The sequence below is a fragment of the Rhipicephalus sanguineus genome, chromosome 10, assembly GCF_013339695.2.
Source record: "Rhipicephalus sanguineus isolate Rsan-2018 chromosome 10, BIME_Rsan_1.4, whole genome shotgun sequence".
Lineage (NCBI taxonomy): Eukaryota > Metazoa > Arthropoda > Arachnida > Ixodida > Ixodidae > Rhipicephalus > Rhipicephalus sanguineus.
The window spans coordinates 109,811,696-109,831,295 of NC_051185.1; the positions used below are offsets into that span (position 1 = coordinate 109,811,696).

At 48.4% G+C, this 19,600-nt stretch overlaps 1 protein-coding gene across 1 annotated transcript in view; it reads left to right on the forward strand.

Moving 5' to 3' along the window:
• Positions 1-3,415: 3,415 nt before the first annotated feature.
• LOC125760291 (neuroligin-4, Y-linked-like) overlaps positions 3,416-19,600 on the forward strand; it is a 21,192-nt gene continuing 5,007 nt past the window's right edge. Inside the window, exons 1-5 of the mRNA XM_049420170.1 lie at positions 3,416-3,424; positions 3,767-4,133; positions 6,689-6,978; positions 15,521-15,754; positions 18,157-18,222. Coding sequence (XP_049276127.1) covers positions 3,416-3,424; positions 3,767-4,133; positions 6,689-6,978; positions 15,521-15,754; positions 18,157-18,222 — 966 coding nt within the window. The remainder of the gene's footprint in view (positions 3,425-3,766; positions 4,134-6,688; positions 6,979-15,520; positions 15,755-18,156; positions 18,223-19,600) is intronic.

Consider the following 19,600-nt stretch of genomic DNA (forward strand, 5'->3'; position numbering starts at 1 on the left):
GACTGATGCTACCACCTCCGAACTACCCTTCGCCTGCCCTGCTCTTGAGAACTTGCCGACCGGCGCCGCAGTGGTGAGAGTCGCGCATTTGGTCACTATCGTCAAAGTCTTTAAAGGAAGGAAAAACACCTGAAAAAAACGCGACACAATTCCCCTGACGCCACTGTTCATACTGTTACAGCACATAGCCACAGAGGGGACAAGTCTGCTTTTCTTCTACTCGTTCTTTTTTCTTTTCTTTGTATGCATACGCACCGTAACGTTGCGACCAACTAGCTCGCTAGAAGACGTTCTTCACCAGTAACAATCCCACTTTCTTTCTTTTCTTCTCGTTTTCATCGAAGCTCATCGAGAGGATAATATCGGAGCGTGCGTCACAGTGCTAGTGCCACCGCGCGCGGCGCATCGAAGCGCAGCCTTTATGCAGCCGGCGTTTTGGTGAATTACTGTGCGAGCTTCGACGTACAGTTTCCTATGGCGCATTCGGTTGGCCGCTCTGATCCGCTGGCGCAGGGCCAGTGCATGCACTCACAGTCCGCAGTCGGAGCGGGGGACGTAGTGTACCAGCCAGACGTTTAAGCGATGATGATACTTATTAACCCCCCCTTTCAAGCGGTGTGGCAGCCAATCTCTTCGTTTCAATGATACTGCCAAAACCTTTCTTGTTACGAGCGTCCGTTCCGTTAATGTATTATGTCTACGCCGGTAACGACTCCTTTCTATCATGCCTGCCAGAGATATTCTGAAAGCCCTTTGCATATCAACCGCTGACCAGTTGATGCTTCCAGCCGCTTTGAAACCCAGAGCCCCTGAAACACTTGAACAGGTCTTCTGCGAATAATATGGCGTACAGTTACTATGTGTCCAATGGTTTGCAGACTTTTCCAGACGCCTCCTCCCGTTGTAAATACAGTCGAAACTCGATTTAACGAAGTGGTAACGGCGCTCACGTTATTTTGTTAAACTGGGAAGTCCGTATAATTAATAAAGGAGCTTTTCGTTCCTCCAAAATCTAAAGTTGCTACTTAGAGACACTCGAAAGCTGTTACTCTTAATGGTCAGCGAATGATCTTGCCTACGTGCTACATGCCCTGCCCATGTCCATTACTTTTTGATTTCGACTACCCCTCTGGGAACACTCTTTTATTCCCTGACTCACTCTGCTCTCTTCTTGTCCCTTAAGGTAACACCTATCATTTCTCTTTCCGTTGCTCGCTGTGTCGTCCTCAATTTAAGGCGAACCCTACTTTGTAAGCCTTCAGGTTTCTGCTCCGTAGGTAAGTACCGGCAAGATGCAGCTGTTATATACCTTCCTCTTGAGGGACAGTGGTAAACTACAATTCATGATTTGAGAATGTCCGTCGAATGTGCTCCACCCCATTCTTATTCTTCTATATCGCGGTTCGGCTCCGCGGTCACTACCTGTCCTAAGTCGACGTATTCCTTCGCCACTTCCAGTGCCTCGCTACCTATCGCAAAGCGCTGTTCTCTTCCGAGACTGTTGCACATTGCTTTCTGCATATTAATTTTCAGACCTGCCGTTCTGCTTTCCTTGTTCAATTCAGTAATCACGAGTTGCAATTCGTCCCCTGAGTTACTCATCAATGCAATGTCATCAGCGAATCGCAGGTTGCCAAGGTACTCTCCATTAACTTATTCCTAACTCTTTCCAATCTAGGGCCCTGAAAACCTTCTCTATGCACGTGGTGAATAGCATTGGGGAGATCTTGTCTCCCTTCCTTACGCCCTTTTTTAGATGTGAAGCATCTTATAGCGGAGTTCAATCCGGTGGTGGTGGTGGTTGTGTGCGGCGTGACCACCCTTACTGCGCATGCGCAAACCTTCTCCACTTCCCCTCTCCACTCCCTCCCTCCCCTTTTCCTTTCCCCCTCTCATTTCCCTTTCCCAACCCCTCTCCACTACGCTCTCCACTCCCCCTCTCCCTTCCCCTCTCTCCCTCCCCTCTCTCCCTCCCCTCTCTCCCTCCCCTCTCCCCTTTCCCCCTCTCCCCTTTCCCCTCACCACTCCACCTCTGAAACGCGGGCTCTACATGCCGAAACACTGCTTCGCATCGCCTCATGGTCCCCTTTAGCGGGAGATGGTGTGATTTTATTGGAATTTTATCGCTATTTTTATGGAAGACTATGATGGCTGTGGAGCCGCTGTAGATGTCTTCCATATTATAGAAACTTGAGCGAGTTGGTACATTTTCATCATGCCTAAACGCAGCGCGCACGGGAAACGACGGACGAAAGATAAGAAGCCGGACAAAGAGAAAGGACTAGCGCTAGTCCTGCTTGCTTCTTCTCTTTCATGCGTCATTTCCCGTGCGCGCTGCACTTTACGCATGAAGAAAATGTCTTCCAGTATTTTTGCATATGGTTTGTCACCTTTATTCCGCAGTGCCTGCATGACGGCTGAGATTTCGACTGAATCAAATACTTTCTCGTAATCTATGAAGGCTCTATGTAGAGTAGTTTTATATTCTGCACATTTCTCTATCACCTCGTTGATAGTGTGAATATTGTCTTTTGCTGAGTAGCCTGTATGGAATCCTGCTTGGTCCTTTGGTTGATTTAGTTCTAAGGTGATTCTAATTCTATTGCCTATTACCTTTGTAAATAGCTCGTAGACAGCGGACAGTAAGCTGATCGGACTGTTATTTCTCAAGTCCTTGGGGGCCCCTCTCTTATGGATTAAGATGATGCTAGCATTCTCTCAAGATTCCGGTACGCTCACCATCAACAGACACTTCGTATACAGGGTGGCCAGTTTTTATGGCACAATTTGTCCACCGTGTTTCAACAGATCTGAAGTTACCCGATCCTCACCAGCGGCTTTGCCTCTTTGCGTTCCCTCCAAGGCTTTCTTTACTTTCCCTGTCTTTTCTGGTGGGATGTCTGATTCCTCTGGGCTACTACTACTTCTTACATTATCATCTTGGTTGTCCCTTCGTACCAACGTTGCTTCGTACATTATCATCCTGGTTGTACAGATCTCTGTAGAATTCCTCAGCTGCTTTATCTTATTCATATTGGTATTGATGCCGTCGTCCTTGTCTCTTAGTGCATACGTCTGGTATTTGCCAGTGCCCACTTTTCTCTTCACCGCTTTAAGGCTTCGTCCGTTTGGGATGAACAAAAGAACTAAATTTATTTCGATAGGGTTGCCCGTTGCCGAGCGAGTTCGCGATAGTACAAAGTTGCCAGTTGGCGAAAAGAAAGAGGCTGAGCTTGGCAGTTTCTTTACTGTTGTTTTCACGCTGCAGTCTCTCGGAACTTCTCATGAAATGTTTGGTCAGGGCATATGCACCTAGTGTCGCCATCTGTGAACTTCCAAAAAGTTACATCTACCCCGCCGATGTGGGCGGACGCATGCATGCAGCATACACATACCGCAGTGCACGTGAAACATTATGGCGACGGTAATTCCAATGATGAACCCGGGAATTCAAATGAGGTATCCATGTAATCGCTGTTGCAATAACCTAATGTAGGTATAATCCATACGCTGTAATCGACTAGAAGTGCGAATTTCGTGAGCGGAAAACGAAATGATATAAAAACGTTCATATTACGAAAAGCGTAACTCCAGGCAGGATGGCAAGACGCTGCGTATCCTTACGGGGTTAATCACGTTATTACAAGGTTGTCATGATAACTACGTATATAAGTAAAGCTTGCAATGTGAATCGTCCAAGTTTTATCAGGCGATGCCGTGGCTCAATGTTAACGCGAGTATTCGCATGCTTTGCTTTCGCTAACAGGTAGAAACCAGTACGGGTCGACTGGTGGGCACCACCGTGCCCACGCAGGACGGCGCACAGGTGCACCTATGGCAAGGCGTGCCATACGCCCTCAGCACCGCGGGCCAGAATCGATTCGCCTCGCCTGTGGCACCGAACGACACCGACAAATGCGAAGCAGTGCTCGCCATGCAACCGCGACCACCGTGCGCCCAGTGGGTGGACGGAAAAGTGCTGGGCAGCGAGGACTGCCTGCACCTGAACATCTGGGCACCCGCCACAGCCAGCCATGCGTCCCGAAAGAGACCTCTTGTGATGGCTGCGACCGGTCATTGGTTCCAGCGGAGCACAAATGACGTGCCCCAGTGGGCGGACCTCGCGGCAAAAGGTAACGTCGACCGAGCTTGTTTAAGATGAAAAAATTGTGAACCATTGCGCTCTGTGAAAGTGGATGACCGGCGAAGCTGTTTAGCACACGACACAGCGGTGACACGTAATTTTGAGGCATAGCCGGTCATTCACCCTGCACGAAATCTGAAATATCAATCCACAGAAGAGAGTCTCTTCTCAATTTAGCGTATGGCTTCTTTAACGTTTAACATTTGAGAAGCTTTCGTCTTTTCGCCGGATTCTCCGTTTCGCGATACGCGTCGTCTTAACTGTAGAAAGCAGCGCTAAAAGACGGGACGAAGAAAGGACCGTCCCGTCTTTTAGCGCTGTTTTCTACAGTTAATCATGAACCAACCAGCCTAAATGCGTACCGCGTCGTCTTGTCTGGCTTGCTGAGTCCGCTTGGAGTGTCGTGCACGACTGTCATTAGTGCTTGCCAACCGAGTGTGTCCTTCTTCATTTTTGTGGAATGGTGGTGAGTGGTGGAGCCTGCTCAATTCGTGCGGCGCATACATTTTAACGCGATAGCGTTTAAGAGCTCGTATCGCAGAAATTCCGCCGTCGGCGTCGGCGTCAGTGTCGGCGCCGTTGGTTGTGAGCGAAAAATCATCCTCTTGTCCGTGACCGAAAAGTCGAAAAGGCTGCAAATAACGAAAATAATAAAAATGTTGGGTCCGAGTGCGAATCGAACCCAGGTCGTCTGCGTGGCAAGCCGGTGTTCTACCACACAGCCACGCCTCTGCTTGGAGCTGCACTGAAAGTAACTTTCATGCTTCCCAAAAATACGCGTCCTGTATACAGGTGTCACAGTACGAGATGTAATATCGCAGTAATATTGCGTGGTACAAGCGTACATTGCCATCGGGAGTCACACCATGCCAATATCATAACGACTTGGTGGTTTAAAGACAGCCACCCATTACAAAAGGCACACACATTACTGCGCGTATTCCCTTAAGACCACGTAGTGGGTGCATCGCAACTTCGAAAAAGTTTCTCGCGCATAATTGCTCCTGGTTTAAAGCATGCTACCCATTACATAAGGCACACACCTTGGTGCGCGCATTCTCTTAAACACTCGTAGTGTTCGAAGTGCGCACTAGGGGCAGGATATCGCTATCGTGTTCAACTCTTAAAGGCGAAGCTTAAGTGTCCCCCAGTTTTCTCTTGACGCTCATAAATAATGTCCGGAGCCCTGGCCATACACGACTTCGCTGTAAAACGGTTGTGGTGCAAGGACTGAGAAGTATTAACTCAAGACCGACAAGAGGACGCGCGTGCTGGATATGCGTCCCACAAACATCTCTGAAGCAAGAGAGAACCTTAATCGGAAAATGTTTTTCTTACACTTTAAGTGTCAGTTTTTCGTTTGGAGAAAATCAGTGCTCATTACGCAGCATTGCTGTTCCCTTTAATGCTGCGCTTTGTAGCGCGAAAATACACATTGTTTTACCCTTCAGAAAGTTTTTAGGTAAAATTTTAAAAAGATTTGCGCTCAAAAGACGACATTCCGGCCATGCCAGTGGCAAGTCCACAGAGGGGCAAATCGCTGAAGCGCTTTATTATCGTGCCTGTGACGAGAATTCCATAAGCGTGTTGAATCACGCCTTCAAGCCTCTTTAAAGGTACTTCATGCTAAGAAAACATCGTAGGCCAGGCGCCGTAGGCCAGGTGAAACAACGTGCTTAGCGTCAGCAAGTTACGGACACTCCACCATACCATATATTGAAAGGCCCACTGACAACAATCGGAGAGAATATTTCTCCCAGTAAGCGAGCATGCAGTATACATTCTATCAAAGGCAAGCGTTACAAATTCATTTGCGAGGAGATATTAACCATCGTTTTCCAGACTGACAAGTGGGGCAAGTTGCGCAGTTTGGTAAGGATGCATAACAAAGTGTTAAATGAACGTGGTCTGAAGACAGCGCTTGCCCCGTTTGCGTCTCCTTCTTGTGTCTCCGCCTTAGGGCGGTAAACATTTTAAGGTTTTCTAGACGTTCACCCAGTTTGCCAGTATGCAATAACGACGATTTCCTTTTGGATCTCTAATCGGGGCAACAATGATCGCCGTATCGATGCCAAGATTTACCTTACGAAAACGTCCACTACGCTTTCCAACACTCAACCTACCGTAGGTTCACCTTCTTGACTTCTCTCTTGTGCCCGTGTTCGCACGCCCAGTTTTTTAACATGATTACCCAGTGATTTGTGCATTATCGTGGCAACGCTTTGCCTTGCGACAATGCTGTAACTCGCCAATGCCGTACCACTGGCGTAGCCAGATGGGGGGGTCCGGTGTTCAAACCTACCCTCTCGAATTTTTTCAATTTTCCACGTATACATACACACACATATAACGCGCGCACGTACATACATAAAGTATAGTTGTAACCCCCGCCCCCTTCCGAAAATATTGCTGGCTACGCCCCTGCTCTGCACTGAATGTAAGCTATTGGAAGTTCCTATACCTGAAACGAACCCGCAGCCTCTGTCACGTATAGATGGCGTTTAGTTTTGTTGCTGCGTCTAGAGTTTTCTTTCTTTTCCCTAGGTGACGCTGTGGTGGTAGCGCCTAACGTGCGCTTAGGTGTTCTGGGCTTTCTGCACCCGAAAAATGTGCAAGGTCTCACCCCAGACGTCGCCGAAGAAGACATGATGCTCGCGATGCAGTGGGCGATGGACAATGCCGCAGTCTTCGGCGCTGACGCTTCGGCGTTGATGCTTTTCGGCAACGGCTCAGGCGCCTACATGCTCGTGCAGGCTGCCGGCAGGCTCAATGTCCCCGTGTCCCGGGCGATCATTGAAGGCTCTGTGTACATATCCGGAGTGCCTGCGAACGCCGTAAGTGCTGCCTCAAAGCTAATTTAGCATGCTTGTAGATTTTCAGCGGCACAGGCTTAGGAACAACTCGCTAGGCCTGTGGGGTATTTGCACGAATCGGCCAAAGCATCCGAAACCTATAATCGCAGCACCGCATATCTATGAAGCAGCGCCGGTGGCCAGTGGCGGTGGTCAGTGGCGCAGTGTATTCATTATTGGCACTGGTTCTTCTTCAACGTCACTCAGCTCAATTGGCTCAGAATTAAGTATTGTTTCGTGGTCGAAATAGTACTGTCTTCGTTTTATTATCTTAAATTCTTAAGTGCTTCTGATTTAATTGCACAATAATTTATACTTGTCAGTGCCTGGCTAGCCTTTCTTACTAAGTCTATACCGGAATTTCCTACCAAAAATAAATTGCTGTCATCTGCACGGATTCTGCAATTAGCTTTGTTACCAATGTTTGGGACCTAGGTATAATGTAAAGTGTAAACAGAAAAGGTCATAAATTCTCCCATGAGAGCCACCGTATTTGACCACTTTCTCATTTTTGATTTCAGCATTTACCTGCTATCATTACAATCGATGACTTTTGACACGCCCGTACGCCCATGCCGGTGGCGTAGAAACACTTCCTGCTGTAAGGATTAACCATAGCAATAGACACAGTAAAAACGCAAGAACACATATGACCCTTTTCAACGACTGTCACCTTTTGGAACTGATAATTTTGCAATATATCGCACCAACATTTCCGAAACCGAAGTATCGCACTTCTTTACTGACCGTAAAATTATGGCCACTGAGCGCATACCAACGAAACAAGGAGGGCAGAAATAAAGTGAGCACTATAACTTTCGACTGCCTCTTACAAACAGGCGCATTGTAAATTCAACTAGTGATTTTGCAACGTAACAAAAAAGCTTCAAGCACGCATCACATCACCCTTATCGCAATTTCTATAAAACGACTCTCCGAATGAGAGAGCGAAATTAACGTGTCGCTGATACATGACTCCCTAATATAAAATGCCTCCAATAATTCACGTGCACCCATAGCTATATCCTTACTTCTGCCTAGAATACCTATCTCGTTCAGCCACGGCTCACATTGGTGCGCACGGCAATGCGCCTGCCGATGCGCTCCGTCTTCACCTCTCGAGCGGTGCTTGTTTTCTTCATTTTTTTTCACTTTCGTCGCAACTCGTCGGTTCATGGCAAGCAGGTCATGAGGCGACAAACAACATGCTTGGCTAAACCTCGGGTACTTTCACGAACCACGAAAAAAAAGCAAAAAAACTAGGAGCCTTTCTTCGGTCGGAAACTCTTGTCGTGTGACCTACTCTTTTCCTTTCTTTCTTTCTTTCTTTCTTTCTTTCTTTCTTTCTTTCTTTCTTTCTTTCTTTCTTTCTTTCTTTCTTTCTTTCTTTCTTTCTTTCTTTCTTTCTTTCAAGAATGAAATGTGGCAACGTGAAATCAGAAGTCACGCCGATAACACATCAGATTGCCATATCAGAAACGGCTGATCGCCGACAAGCCCACGACTGAGGGGGCATCGATCATTGTTAGAAAAAATACGCGTGTGACCGGCACTCCTTCGAGGACGTCATTTGCGTACCGCCGCATTTCTGTACACTCGCAGGTGCCGGTGTTCTTTTTTTCTTTCTTTTTCCGCTCACATCTACAACGCCAACGAAATTTGTGAGGCTACACAAGCTTCGCTTGAAAAGCCAATCGTCGACGTCAGCGTCAGCACAGTCAGTGAGCATTGTGAGACACAATGCTCACTGCGAACGGCACAACCATGTAACGCTGGCAGCTGATGAGCTTGATCGCTCACAAACGTCCCCTGGAACGCTGTGGAGGTAGCAGTGGCAGGAAGTGCAAGGCTTCAGAGTTCCAAGGCGAAGGGATGTGCAGGGAACCGCACATCCACCAAATGTAACGGTACGCCATAATAATAAGCGAAGGGCCCAGCTAAAAAGTGCCATTTGGGCGTGTTGGTATAAGTTCATGCTACTAAAACGGAGAGAGTGTTGTCCTGTCTTCTGAGTGTCCGTTGAAGTGGCGCTTTTTCCATCATGAAGGGAACAGCGCTGACCCAGCCTTGCATAGCGCGAGACTAGGAAAAGCAGCCGCTTCTAGACTTGCCTTCCTTATTTTAGGGTCAAACGTGGCAGCAGTGAGCGCTCTCTCCTTCGTTACAATGTAATTTTACGTCGTTAGGACCATTGGTAGCTCCTAGTTCTAGCCTACAGAGAAAGGTTTGTACTCCTGACCTGCTTCTACTATGTGTGACAATTCGGGTAACTGCCTAGCTGCATAGCAAACATCCATTGGAATATATACAGAAAACGCAAAGTGGAATTGTTTTTTATCCTATTCTAAAGTTTCATATACTGTCCTTTGCTATGCTTACTTCGTGTTTCAGAGAGCCTATACCAGCAACGTCACGTTCAGAAGCTGTAATGTGTAATGCCGTGCCAGATTCCTATCCGCTTAGATCTGATTTTACTACAGAAAGATGGCAAATACTGATTTCAGGCCATTTTCATTTTGACATTTAAAAGGAAACTTAGGATCTTCAACTCAATATATATGAAGATGGATGTATGAATTCCAAAAGTGCGGAGAGCTGGGCTTGTTGGTTGTACATGATTAGAAAAAAAAGCGCAAAAACCGCATGACACACAGGAAGGGAACACACACATCGCTGAACTCTCAACAAATTTACTGTGAAAAAACAAATGCATCGCCTATAAATACACTTGATAACCAATCGCATAATACTGCGTCACTGGACGTAGCGCAGATGGGCCGCGAACAGCACAACCGAGACAGATTACGACAAACGCCTCCGTAGATACTTCATTTCCTTGGGCAATGATGCGATTTACGGGGTGCTGACACAGTTTTCACGCAACTGCGCAATCTTATACGCTTCAACAACTTCACGTGTTAGGCGATCACTGGGTTTACTGACTACACTACATTTCTCAAAAAGAGGTGAGCGCGTGCACGACCTACAGTGGATTAAAGTCCCTGAAACTTCGTAAAGTAGCGACACTTTCCTCCTCCGCTCGCGTTCCTCCTCGTTCTCCTCTCCTTCGCACTCTCTTTTCGAGCATGGCGCCACCTACCTTGCTCTTGCGTAGCAGACGACGCTTCGCAAAGGGAGCGCGCGCTTGCCAGGCGGCGGGCTTTAAGCATTCGCACTAGCCGTCTAGATCTTTGTATCTTTTTTTTTAATTTTATGTCGTTTAGGAGATGTTAGGACACGTTTGTAAAGGACATGTGTGATGTTGAACGTTAATGTCCCGCTCTACATGAAGCCTTCTGAAATCTATACGTTGTACACGTCGTCCTCGCGAGGCGAATTCGCCGCGCATACCAATGACGCACTGAGGCTGCCAGTACGCACTAGAGGTAGCCGTTCCGAAGTATCGGTTGGGTAAATATAGTTAACGCCGCTATACGTGCCTGTATCATGTAGCACTGCACATTGCAATACAAAAGGCGTATTTGAGGCGTCCTCTTTCCTACAAAATAATATCCCAGCATCTGGCTCACTTGTTGTTTGTCTTTTTCACCAAATCTCTGCGCTCGCTATTTTCTGTAACTGTTGCAAACTCACAAAAAGGGCGTGCTATGGGGCGTATTCTGTCCCGAAACAATAACTATCAATCTCGCGCGCCTTTCCATTGCATTATCGCCGGCGCGCCCTACTTTCAGGTCACGAATGACGTGCGTGTTAATAAAAAGCATCCTTGATAGGAAAGTGCCGAGCGCCGAGTATTCAAGAAAGGAAGCGCAAACTAGCCAGAGGACGGTTATTGGTGAGGGGCAAGAAGACTTCACAAAAGGTGTGGACAGTTTTTAGAGTGGAAGAAACACATAGGCAATGGGTGTTGGCTGTATTAAGAGTGGCGACTATTATTATTTAGAAAAGACTGTCAGTGCAAGCAGCAGCTCGGAGCTTCATTGAAAGAAGAATGCGCCAGAAGGCGTACATCATTTCCAGTCGATACATTTAGACAGCGTTGGTTGATTCGTTAAGAGATTAGACGCACCAACCATAGTGCGCAAGTGTGCCTCGTAGACGTACTTGACATACGAACTATACTCGCTGCTCAATGAACGAGCAAGCGAACGAATAAACTAGCCTGCCACCGTAAACGTTTCCTTCGCGAGAGCTCCACTCGCGGATATTAATATCATTTGGGGTTTTACGTCCCACTACCACGATATGATTATGAGAGACGCCGTAGTGGAGGGCTCTGGAAATTTTGACCATCTGATGTTCTTTAACGAACACTGAAATCTCACAGCACACTGGCTTCAAGCTATTCGCCTCTGTCGAAATGTGACCGCCGAGGTCGACCGCGACCTTCGGGTCAGTAGCCGAGCACCGCAACCTCTGCTCCACCGCGGCGGAAAGCCACTCGCGGATATAAACCTCCACACGAAACGCACGTAAACCTTCGCGCTAAATATACACGAGTACGTGAGTTCCTAAACGATGATGCGCCCTGCGACTCGGTTGGACACGCACGCTTTGCCACCTACCTTTTATCGCAAGTCACCGGCGGATCTGTCGGCGTCAAAGAGCCAGAGAAAGCTAATTTGCTTCGGGAATAAAAAAACAGAAAAAAACGAGCACGCAACAAAAACAGAGAGTACCACACCTAATGTGAGCTTTCGCACGGTAACTGTGTTTGCTTCAAAAGAACTGCGCCGAATCTCTAAAGTTTCGCAATCACATTTTCGAAAAAAAAACACTTAGTACAGAACCCGCAGAAGCAGCAATAAAACGTTGAGGAAAAGCGACGTACTGCCCAAATAACTGAGACGTGTCTGCGGCGTTTATAGCACGCCAGCGATTTGCGCGAACCTCGACGAGTACTTATAGTGAGAGGATAGCAACTTACATCGCATAGTCGCGTCGAAAACGTCAGCCGAAAGTTCTATCTTCCGATTCGGTGTAACCAAGCCTTCCTTCGCAACTCGTTGCGCTTCCCGGACGGTATCATAAACAGCTTTTTGCCTTCACTTGATTTGTTTCGGCATCCGAAAGCGCAGCAGAAGCCCATGGCAACCAACCGTGACGTCGGTCTTGTGTGCAAGGTATCTCGGAGCGCAACGCACGCGGAATGGAAAGCGCGTATCCATAAAACATATGCGCTGAGAACCAGCGAACCCGCGCTTCGAGAGCGAAGATGGCAGTCGCGAGCGACTGTAAACAAACGAACGCTCCGAGCGGTCCCACGTGACTGCAGTTGGCCAATGCCAACGCGGCGTCAGCCTCGGAGAGGGCAGAGGAGGGAGAAAAGAGAGGAGGCGCGCTTTCATGCACGTATGTCGCTACTTTACGAAGTTTCAGGGACTTTACAGTGGATGGCTAAACAAGCATCTTGTGCACGTTTTACATTGTTGTCATGCTCTCTAATTCTATCGTTAGCACAACAACCCGTCCGACCTATATAATATCTACCGCATGTGAGAGGAGTCTGATAAACAACATTTTCAATACAATCGATATACCTAGTTCTGTGCTTCTTCTGACAACCTTTTTTCCCGGTTCATTGAATTGTATGGCCTCGTCAAGCGGCAAGTACTGTTTAATTTTAGCAGGAGCTAAAATTAAAGCGAAAAGCGCGCGCGATGCCGCGTGCGCTTTTTGGCGGAGCGCGTGCTGCCGGTGATTGCGTTTCCAAGTTGCAGACAAAGTCACGTCATTACAGAAGTCAGTGCCCACCTTTCTTATGCCGCGCAGTGCCGCATCAGCCTTGAGAAGATTAAAAGCACTGAAGTGAACTGTGAAACTGCATATTCAAGGGAAATGCACAGACAACATATAATATCTGGGGTTTAACGTCCCAAAATCACGATATGATTATGAGGGACATCGTAGTGGAGGGTAAAGAACCACCTGGGGTTCTTTAACGTGCACCTAAATCTAAGTACACGGGCCTCAAACATTTTCGCCTCCATCGAAAATGCACCCACGTTCGTTTTAGGGTTGTTTTCATGCCAAACTCGGGTTGGCGTGAATTATTCCATGTAGGTTGTGTCATTTATAAACGCCTCCCTCATATGCACACACGTTTTGAAGCAGGGTGACTAATTCGACTTTTTTTCGTTTATTTTCATACCGAGGTCGCCGAAATTCTCGTCATAAATGTTCTGCGTGATCATGGTGCCATTTCTTTTCACCATTCTAAAAGCATGGCGCACTAATTTATTTTCAACCTTTCATTTTTTCGACCATCTGGGCATTACCGTCGCCAAAAAGGTGGCTTTCTTGGCCAGTCTCTCGACAAACGTGCTCTACGCCATCGCCACCGACCCCGCGAGACCACGAACCGCAGTTCAATATAATGGTAGAGCAAGCGCAGCACGAGTTTAGTGCGCAAGCACGCTCACAGGAGCACCGCGAGCAAGAGCACGCACACTGCTGCTCAGCACAGCGCGAGAGGAGAATGCCTGCACGAGCGCCTTGAAGAGCGAACGCGTAGCGCGAGCAGAAAACGAGAGGAGGGGGAGAGAGAAAGCTTCGCGTGCAGCGAGACAGAACGCACGCAGCCGCAATGTAAACAGACAGGCGGCGAAGCGCCGTGCGCGACCGCATAACGAGATTTCCGAAAAAGGGGGCGCTTTTCAGCATAGAGTTAATATACTGACTCTAGAGGAAAAGCTGGGCCGCGAGACCTATAACCACAAGAACGCTGACATCTTGGAACGTTGTCATTCTTGCCATCACATATCAATCCTAAAGAAGCACCTGCACAATTAAAAACTTGCGGATATTGTTTTGTGTTTATTTTGAATACTTCTACGAAAGAATACGACGGCTATTTATGAAATTTACTGCGCGCAGAAAGGAGCGTTTGCAGGCGGGTTAACTAGATGGCACCACCATATCAACACTCGCGAGTACGCGAGTGTGTGCTTGCGGCCGATTGCGCCGGTTTGCGCGTCGTGTCAAAGCCCCTGAAACTTCGTTCGCGATGTGTATCTCGTAGTTGTCATAGTGTCCCGTTGTGTGCGTCTTCTGTCGCCGCATACCACTCGACTTGATGTGACAGCCTTTTTTTCTTTCGAGCTGGAAACTTCAGTGCATCAGTGCAAACCAGGACGGATGGCAAAGATGAGATGAGACAAGCCCTGAATGTACGAACTAGTCGCAACTGACTTTTTTTATACTTTTTAACGGCGATAAAGCTTCGTGGGCCGTGCAACTTTAGTTTCGATTGAAGCTTTCGGGAGATGTCTCACTCACATTCGCCGCTGCATGCTGCAATCGACATTGTTCTGCTTTACGGCTCTCTGCGCTGAAGTACGGCAGCAATGAGCTGAAAAAGAACGTGGATACAGGTGTCTCGCCATTGCAAGTCGAATCAGCGCGCGACCACGGCCTACGGACTTTGCTTCGAGCTGCGAATCTGTCGAGTGACCTTTGTGCCAGCGAACGAAGAAACTTTGGCAGGGAGTGCCTAGTAAAAACCATGCACAAACAGGTGGAAATTTTTACTGTTATCAACCGGACCAGCTGCACAGACAACCGTACACTAACACACGGCTTCACGCATCAAAACACAGCTGATGTTCTCCGAACAGCGCGTAGCTGGCTTAGGTTGGTAGATTAAAACTGATTACCACCGTCAAATATAGCGAGCGTCTCAGGGTCTGGCAACGCTGGCAACGATCGTTTTGTTCCATCATGGCGGAACCCATGAGGTTATAGGTTCCAATGCATGGGCCCTATGGGGAGCTTTTCCTCTAGAGTCAGTATATTAACTCTATGCTTTTCAGAAAGGCGCAGCAGCGCCCCCTGGCCCAGGTTTTCTCGTCTATAAAGAAGTGCAGCTGGGTGTGTACTGATGCACATCGTAAAGGCTTGTTAACCCAACATATCGCACAGTGCGCAGTGCGACAGTCAAGAGATTGCGGACCGTACAAGACCGGTCGGCTACCGGCTATGAGCTATCGGTTACCACACAAAGGGGACCACCGAGCGCGCGATCGAGAAGTCGCCTGCTAAGGCAGCACGTGACCCTCTCGTACCAGGCCTGAGAGCATTTTTCTCGCGGTAACTAAACGCCAGCCATATGTGCGCTCAGATGGAGACGGGGCCTGGGGGCTGTCACTGGCGGCCGATGAGGAAGGGCGTGACACCGCCACGTATGCCAGCTTGACGTGCCGTGTACGGCGCCAGGACGTCAGGATGCCAGGTAGGGAGAAGCATGGTTCGCGCTGGGAAAGAAAGCCCGGCGTTGTGGCTATGATCGCCACACTGCCGTTTAACGGCAGTTCCTGGCGATCGAGGCGCGCGGGGTGGGCACAACGAGCTAGATGGGGGATGAGGCATGATGGGAAGGCGTCCTCGATCCCCACACTATATGCTCCGAAAGTGTGACGTATTCCGTTACGACCATGGCTGCAAGAGCACGCAGCTCCTGCAATCATGGCGAGCCAATCCCAGCGAGGTTAGGATAGAAAGCTTTAATCAGACAGTTTCATTGTGCCAGACTTCATATTTCTGCGATTTTCTCCTGTGACCGCAGGCTTCAATGGATCCGTCGGAGGGACTGGCTCAGAAGTTGGGCTGCGACGCCACCAACCGCACCACGTGGTTTTCTTGCTTCACGGGCGTACAGCTCGACAAGCTCCTGTCTACCGCAGCACAAATGGAGATGCGCTTCAGTCCAGTATGGGACCCGCTGTATATTATCGTCGGGACCTCGCTGAAGAAGCTTCCCACCATTAAGGAGGTCATCGCAGGCACGGACGCTGCACAGGTTCGCAATACGAATTTAAATACTAGGCACTTGTATGGAGACGTTTCTTTCTTTTGTTTGTGTTACTTACACTCTAAGGCAAAATTACCAGAAAGATGAATAAGGGAGCCCAATAGGCGCGCGCGACGAACGGATAGACCGCGAAGGAGCAACCGTTTGCAAAGGAACCAACCACGCGGGAGATGAAGCTCGTGTGCGGAAATACGTTCCTTGCGCAAGAAGACTAACCGTCCTCCTCGCTCTTGGGTCAGTCTTCCCAATTGTGTTCGTGGTGGCGTGTGGGCGGTTGTGTCACGTTCGGAGACTCCGACGATCTAGAAACTACGCCGCACTGCCTTATATATACACGTATGCGTGGATGAGCGTGTGGTACCGCTCTTAAGTTTAGCCGCCCCCATGAAATCTAGAGCTGGTCTACACACATCGCTACGCCGCGCTGTATATCTCCGGCGTAGCCACGGCACTGCGTCGCCACCGGCTGGGAATGACGGCTGAGAAGACAGTATAGGCCTGTCGGATCCATGATTTCAACCTGACCCTGGGCAGAAATCGGTGCTGAATTATTTCACAAGTAAGTGATCATTCTTTTTTCTATCGTACCTGTCACGTGCTCCAAACTCATTGTGCTTGCCGGCAACGGGCTCGATCGTCTTGTATATCGCGCGCACGAAATGCACCGCGAAGGCCGGCTTGGGCGTCAGCTCATGTGCGCTTTGTGACCGCCTGAAAATTGGCCGCCATTGCCGTCGGCCGCCCGGGCGTTCGCTCATCGAAGGTTCGCCGCGGTGATGAGCTGCGGGCTCGCGATATTGGGAGAGGCCTCGCCGTTGCGCTGCGACTCGACCAAAACGCATTCCGGTGCCCGGCAACGAGCTCGGTTTTATGTCGCGCGCATGAAGTGCACCGGAACGGGCTGGCGGGGGGCTTTAGCTAGCCGACTTTAGCTGTGCTTTGGAACTCTAGGGAAATTGGTCGCCATTACCATCGGCTTCCCCGTCGATAGCTCGCAAGCAGCTCAGCGCCGTTCGTGGCGCCGGCCCCTCGTTCGCTCGCTGTGCTGCCACTCGCTCGAGCAACTTTGCGAAAATTGGTCGCCATTACCGTCGGCTTCCCCGTCGCTCGCTCGCCAGCAGCTCGGCGCCGTTCGTGGCGGCAGCCCCGCGTTGGCTCGCTCTCTGCTCGAGGTTCGAAGGTGCAGCGGAGGCTGACGGGCTTGTTCGAGCTGTACGACGCCGCTCGCAGAAAGCTAACCGATTCGCTGGCGGCACGGTGGTTGGCGGCGCATCGACGTGATGCTGCGGCTGCGGCACTTGAGCTGTGGCGCTATGTGGCTCGAAATGTACCTTGATGAAATATGACATCACGGTGAAATTATTTGCATGCCATAATTTAGACGCGTGATTTCACCTTGCACATATTTGCCATGTGCGTACGTCTTCATCCTCTCTGTCACGTTTGACTAACTATATGCAATATTTTGGGCTTTGCAGGATGCAGCCGTTGTCCACAACACGCAGAATTCTGTGAACGCTGGCGCGTGTAATGCCATTCATCTATCGCTTCCGTTGGAGCAGCTTCACAAAGAAGGCTGTACGAGATTTGACAACGCGGCTGGACCTGTATCGGACATTTTACAGTGATTTCAATGAAAGAAAGCAGAAACTTCAATTGTATAGAAAAAAATGAAACGTTTTATTGCCTAATTTTTTCTTTCGTTCTCGCATTGACTGCGAAAGCAGTGATACACGTATGACTACATATTTTATCGCGTGTTCTTTTCCGGGGCATTTGTTGCTCCCCGATGACAAAAAAACACGCGAAAAAAGTAATAAGCTTTGCGGAGAGTAACCGTACAAAATCATCCCTAGGGATTAATGGATCATTTGAACTGGCGATAAAAGTTCATCCGAATGGAGTATTTGAGTGGACCGACCGTTTGCCTGGCGCGGTGAAACTGTGGGGACTAACGGTTGCCCGGTAAAGTGTAAATGTGAGGACTAAATGTTACTCCGTTGAGGTGATCTGTAGGGACTACCAGTTAGCTGCATGGTGACTAACTCTTAGACCCAGTGTCTTTAGTCCTTAAAGGGATTAATGGTTGTGGCAGCCCCATTAGTCCCCAAAGGGACGAACCACACACTTTTACTTAACACCATTTTCCGTTAGAGTGTACATTAACTGGCGGTTAGACCGTGTGGTCTGTGTTATATATGCGCAAAGGCCCGGACCGGCCAGAAAGCCTGGGTTTGCCCAGGCCAGCGGACCGGGTCCCTGCAGGCTGACCAGCTTAGTGGGGACTAACAGGTTCCGCTAAACTAAACCCCACAAACAGGCCTAATTCTAATTTAGGCTGGGCTTGCATTGGAACCCGACTTGGGCCTAACATTTTTGCTGCTCTTCAGCAGTTCCACGAGATACCCAAAAGCCCAGGCTGTCTGGCGTACCCGACAATTGCTCGGGGCAGTGTGGTAAGAGTCGGTCGATTTTCAAACCTTAAGAAAGGACCAGATAGCGAATCAGACGTGTACATTGTATAAAGCATGCACCGGTAATTTGCATGGCATAGTACACGCGACGCTATGGGACGCGGTCATGCTGATCCCAATGAAGTGTCAGGTGAGGAGAAAATGAGAGGTGAGCAGCACATACACACTCCACGCGGCGTCCGCACATACCATCTTTCGCGAGCGCCTGCGCGGTATCATAACTAACGTTAGATCCATTCTTGAATATGCCTCCAAAGTTTGGGACCCTCCAGCTAAGCGATACATTGATAGATTAGAAAGGATTCCATGAGTTTAGCTCATCGGTTTGTATCAGGGATTTAAACAAAGAAATTGGGGCGGCAAGCCTGAAAGAAAGATTAGATTGGGATTGCTTACGCAACCGTCGACGTAAACTGCGACTGAAGTTATTTCATGCCATCTATTACAGTCATATTAGAATTGATAAGACAAAATATTTACTTTCACCGCATTATGTCTCAGACCGCGTCGGCCATACGTTCAAGGTACGAGAAATCGCATGCAAGACTGACGTATTTCAAAATGCTTTTTTTTTTCAAAACAATCCGAGAATGGAACCGATTGCCTTCAGACATTGGATCTATCGTGTCAAATGATTTCTTTTGCTCTCTGTTAAAATAACCGTGTTTTTATTTCTATTTTTCTCATCGTTATATGCCGTGTTATATGTTATATGTCATTGTGTTGCTGATTGTGATTAATTGGTGATCTTGATTATTTATTTGGTGGCATTGTATTCTATTGTATTCATTTTTGTGAACCCTCCCCACTGTAATAAAAATTGGCTCTGTGGGTAATGAAATAAATAAATATAAATAATAAATAAATAAATAGGCATGGGAGCTTTGCAGTAGGAATTACAGGTCCTAACACGCAAACCATAACATGCATGTCGTGTACGGCATGATTTACATGACACTGTCTTTGTGCGCTTCCGGCCGTTTTGGTAACTGGACATACACAAAATTGGTATGACGTGACATGAGTGCGTGACGAACATAAGCGACAGGTCATGCAGTGCATATACCAGAATATACGTTTCGTTATAATAAAGAATGTACATGCATGAATGCATGACCAACGTGATAAACAGTGAACTAGATGTCATGACGTGTATGACTTCATTTGCCTCAAAGACAAGCAAGGCGGTATATGCAGCTCTTTGCTGGCTGCTTCGCATTGCATCGATTTTCACAGTGCGCGGGATCTGGCGGTATTTATGTTGGGATTCGTCCTTCCGTCGACGCGACATCCCACACCCCCTTTTTCGAATTAGCGAAGTAGCCACTACGCTTCCGTAAGGCAACACGCGCGCCGGCAA